This window comes from Propithecus coquereli, unplaced genomic scaffold, assembly GCF_000956105.1.
Source record: "Propithecus coquereli isolate 6110/MARCELLA unplaced genomic scaffold, Pcoq_1.0 Scaffold30, whole genome shotgun sequence".
In the NCBI taxonomy this organism is placed as follows: domain Eukaryota; kingdom Metazoa; phylum Chordata; class Mammalia; order Primates; family Indriidae; genus Propithecus; species Propithecus coquereli.
The window spans coordinates 4,059,034-4,064,238 of NW_012148619.1; the positions used below are offsets into that span (position 1 = coordinate 4,059,034).

The 5,205-nt window shown below is 37.0% G+C and overlaps 1 protein-coding gene across 1 annotated transcript in view; it reads right to left on the reverse strand.

Moving 5' to 3' along the window:
- Positions 1-5,205, reverse strand: part of TCP11L1 (t-complex 11, testis-specific-like 1) — a 42,420-nt gene that overhangs the window by 17,301 nt on the left and 19,914 nt on the right. Inside the window, exons 3-5 of the mRNA XM_012649637.1 lie at positions 3,605-3,737; positions 1,832-1,952; positions 306-526 (exon numbers count right to left, since the gene is read on the reverse strand). Coding sequence (XP_012505091.1) covers positions 306-526; positions 1,832-1,952; positions 3,605-3,737 — 475 coding nt within the window. The remainder of the gene's footprint in view (positions 1-305; positions 527-1,831; positions 1,953-3,604; positions 3,738-5,205) is intronic.

Consider the following 5,205-nt stretch of genomic DNA (forward strand, 5'->3'; position numbering starts at 1 on the left):
TAATTTCTTTCTATTTTTAGTAGAGACAGGGTCTCACTTTTGCTCAGGCTGGTCTCGAACTCCTGAGCTAAAACGATCTGCCCGCCTTGGCCTCTCAAAGTGTTAGGATTACAGGCATGAGCCATGTCGCCCAGCCATGAGTGGTAAAATTATAAGTGAATTTCTTCCTTTTACTTTTCTGCATTTTACAAAATGTTTCCTTAAAAAAAAATTTTTTTTAATGCATGAGTATTTAGACTTTAGGAAGTTCAAATTTGAAAGTAGCTCTAAATTTTAGGTGCACTGTGATTAACGTATTTCCATACCTGAAAAGGGGCACTATTTCCTTAATGTCCTTTAGTTTCTTAACTTCCTCATCTCGAGCAGGTGCACACAGTGTCCCCATCATGCCAGTGATGAATTCTGCCAGCTTGGAAATGTCCAGGGCCCCATTCTCTGCTTCCTGCTTTATCAGACCCAGATCCAAGACTTCTATTATCTGGTTTCTCAGTCTAGTGTGACCAGGCAGCAAGAAAGATAAGAGAGTCTACAAGAGAACACAGCTAAGTTTAATCCAAGTTTCATCAAAGTTTCTTACACACTATTTGTTATATATGGATTTATATCTATCCATATAAGGGCTTACCAACTGCTACTATAATGCTGCACATATTTTAACGTCTTATTCAACAAATCTACAGAAAAATATGTTTACAAATCATTTAGAATAGGTATCTAAGCTTCCATTTAAGCTCTAGGTAGCAATTAAACGGATACAAGAAAAAACTGTTAATGGTGAGAAAAGGAAAACACATTAATGAGTGCCTGTGAGTCAACCACAGATGCCAATTTCTATGGAAACCTATCACCTTTGATACTATTGTTCAGGCATTGCAAAAACAGTCCTTCTACCTAAAGCCTTCTCTATCCCAAATGATCCATAGCATTCATACCTATTAAAATTTATAAATAAACTAGAGGCTGAGTGTGGCGCAGTGGCTCCCACCTATAATCCCAGCACTTTGGGAGGCTGAGGCAGGAGGACTGCTTAAGCCCAGGAGTTTGAGACCAGCCTGGGCAATACAGTGAGATCCTGTCTCTAAAAAAAAAAAAAAAAAAATTAAAAAAAAAAAAAAAAAAAATTAGCTTGGTGTGGTGGAGTATGCCTGTAATCCTAGCTGCTAGGGAGGCTGAAGTGGGAGGATTGCCCGAGTCCAAGGCTACAGTCAACTATGATAGTGCCACTGCTTTCCAGCCTGGGCAATAGAGCAAGATCCTGTCTCATAAATAAATAAAGAACTAAAACCCTACATTTTGTAAAATAACTTTTGTTGTCTTTAATGCCTTCAGGTTATTATGGATTGCTTGAAATTAAAAAAAAAAAGAGAAGGGGCATTAAGCCAAAAATACTCTTGAGGCCAGGCTCAGTGGCTCATGCCTGTAATCCTAGCATTCTGGGAGGCCAAGGTAGGAGGATCGCTTGAGGTCAGGAGTTCGAGACAAGCCTGAGCAAGAGCAAGACCCCATCTCTAAAAAAAAAAACAGAAAAATTGGCTGGGTGCAGTGGCATGTGCCTGTAGTCCCAGCTTCTTGGGAGGCTGAGGCAGGAAGATGGCTTGAGCCCAGGAGTGTGAGGTTGCAGTGAGCTATGATCATGCCACTGCACTCTATCCCAGGCAATAGAGTGAGACCTTGTCTCAAAAAAACAAAAAATGAATACTAGATCTACATTTTGGCAAGTAATTTATCTTCTTGATCCTTCAATTTCTTCAAAGTCTTCTGGTATAGTAACACAAAGGTTGACTAAACATTCCTAACACACCAGAAAAGCACAATTTGCTCTTTGCCTCACCTCTTTGATTTCTCCTAGAAGTTTGATAGCATGGTCATATGTTGGGGGGTCTTCACTTAGCTGGACACTCAAGCAATCCCAAAAAGCTTTATGTACAATCTCCTTTACTCTCTTCTGCAAGCTGGGGGCAATGAAAAAAAAAAAAAAGGCAAAAAGCAAAATATATGAGTCTCAAATCATTTTCAAAGGTACAAATTCTATGGGTTTAGGGTAAGAAATCTTAAAAGTAATTTGGATCAAGGAAAGATTTCCCAAACATACTTAAACCAATGACATACTTTATTTTAGTCAGTGATTTTTTTTCAAGTATTTCATAGGAAAGAATATCTTCAACTAATTTAGTAGCCAACATTAATCCAACTAACAGCACAGAACAGTGCCATATGATAAAAGAATACTGAAAAGTTCAGAGCTGTTAATTTTTACTTTCCTGATACCGGCAAGTTTCCTAAGATATTTATAATTAAGTAGTTAGGATAGCAATTTAGTATGCAACAGGTTGAAGGACTTATTTCCTAAAATTATCCTATTACTATGTAATAAATAAATACATGGGACAATTGCTTAACTAGATACCAAACTATAACAACTTATATGTAATATTTCATTAAAATCAGTCTTTATGTCTTGAGAGAAAAATAAGTAATTCTTCATTATTAATGTGAAAAAGTACTATCTTTGCAGACATATAGTATCTATAAAGTCATATTTAGAAGCTTCACAGACACTATAGCTTGCCAACCCAGCAGCCATTCCTCCTTCTTTGTTAACAAAATCCCAGTGTTTTTCAGAGCAGCAATATACTCTGCGAAAAAAAATCATGACTGATCTAATCAGCCTATCATGACAGTTCCATTCCCCTTTGCCAGATTTCAGTTTTCCAGGCTCACGTATAGCTGGGGTAGCTTGTGACAAAATTCTAACAAAACATTAGGGGATGTCTGGCTTTATGACTCCAGGGAAAGATGCTCCTCACCAACAAAAGAGCCCTAGTTCACCTAACCTTTTCCCTCTTGCCTGCAATGCTGGTGTATGATGAGATGCTTGGAGCTGCAGCATTCATCCTGCAACCATGAGGGACAGGCCATGAGAATCAATACCAATCCAGAGTCCTCACATCAATGAACTGCTGACAGGGCACGTACACCCATATTTCTTTGATTCTAAAATTTTTTTTCTCACATTTTAACATCTCTGAAACTTGAATCTTTCTTAAAACCAATGACAGTCTTACAATTATAATGGGCAGTGTTTTTTCTTTCTTATGATGGTACATTTTTTTTTAAAGGCGCATCTTACGATCATTAGAGTCTTAGGTTCAATTAAAAAAATGATACGTGCCAGGCACTAGGGACACAGAGAATAAGCCACAGTCCTTGCCTTCGTGGAGTTTACAATCTGGTGAAGAATGCCAAGTAAACCAACAACTACAGTACAACGTGATAGCTGCAAAGAAATGAAAGAAACAATGTAGTGAAAACACAAAATGAAGCAGCTAAATCCTGTCGAGTGCAGAAAAGCTGACATGAAAGACTTAAAGAGGGATTTCACAGGAAATCTCCTGTGAAATCCCTCTTTATTTGCATTTTGAAGGATCAGTGTTTCTGAGATCCACTTTTGAACTCCAGTAATTCCTAGTATGGGAATATTTTTTAGCAATAATGTACAACAGAAAAACATATTTGAATATATTAGCATCAATTGAAGGAAACACTTCCAAAACTGGGAAATGACAGTGTTCTGCTAAACAATATAACTTAGTAACTACCTTACCTGTCTTCTGGTAATTCAATTGGTTTAATCTGAAAGTCTCCATTTACTACAATTTCATGGGCTAGAGCCATGTTAGTGACTCCTTTCGCTGTCTCCAGAAGTTCCTCTACTGTCACAAATCGAGGAGGACTAGCTGTGAAAAAAAAAAAAAAAAAGAGAGAGTAAGAGAGTTGCTTTTCTAGATTAGAATTTCTATTAAAATAAGGAGCAGGAAGTGGTTCTGATACTAGGCAATAATTTCAGTTATGCCTCTATTAAAATGTTCTGGCATTTTTAAACAGCAATAGATTTTACCTATTTCATATTCATTTTTTCTTTTAACCTGGAATCCTAAAAGCAGAGACCATTTATAATACTCAAAACATCTGGTTTTTACTAAGACTGGTCAGTGGAAAATGATTACAGTAAATTGACACTTTGAAAAAAGTTAGATTATCTTCCCAATGAAATAAGAATTTATTTTCTAATCCTTTTGCCTACTGTCTACCCTAAAAGAAATAAAAAGTAGATTTAAGACCTTCTCTTTTGCTCTCATCAGTTTACTTCTGCACTACCGCTAACACTGTGCCATGAATGACTCTCTCCAAATTAAATTAGCATCAAGTCCTATAGGGTGTTAGGTGCTGTTTAAACAAAGCTAAAAACACCACCTCGCACAGCATACTAAGACAGAATATGAGAGCTCTGAAGCTGACCAATGAACAGTTCAGAACTGTCACAAAATTTTGTGACACAAAAATTTTATAGAATACAGGCGCACTGAATCAAAAACTTTGGAAAAAAGTCATCTTTGGGTTGGGTGTGGTGGTTCATGCCTGTAATCCTAGTACTTTGGGAGGTCGAGGCAGAAGGATGGCTTGAGACCAGGAGTTTTGAGACCACCTGGGCAACATTCTGAGACCCTGTCTCTACAAAAAATACAAAAACTAGCCAGGTGTCATGGTATGTGACTATAGTCAAAGCTACTCAGGAGGCTGCGGCAGGAGAATCACTTGAGCCCAAGGAGTTTGAGGTTGCAGTGAGCTATGATGACAATACTGCACTCTAGCCCAGGTGACAAAGCGAGACTTTCTAAAAAAAAAAAAAAGTCATAAAGATCTTCTTAGGTTAGTGCAAAGTTATTTTCCTTCTCTTTTCTTTGGCTCACTAAAAAAAAGAAATAAAGGAACCAAATCTAAGAGCTGGTCATATCCTGTCTGGTAAAAATCTTTATTTGGTCACTTAAGGGGAAGTTGGGAAAACTCTCAGAATTCCTCCTCACAAAATTATGCTCAGCATTTCTAGAGAATAAATAGATAAATCTGGCTTCATGGATATTGGTAAAATATAATAAATATCCCAAATCAAAGCCCATAAAGATCTTTTTAATTCTCAAGATATCAATTTTCTGCAAATAAATCTATTGATTAACACAATCCCATCAAAACCCCAGCAGGCTTTTTAGTTGAAATTGCCAAACTGATTCTAAAATTTATATGGAAATGCAAAAGACCTAGAAGAAGCCAAAACAATTTTGAAAAAGAAAAACAGAGAACTTACACTAACTGATTTCAAGACTTACTATAAAACTACAGTAATCAAGACAGTGTATTTTTGGCATG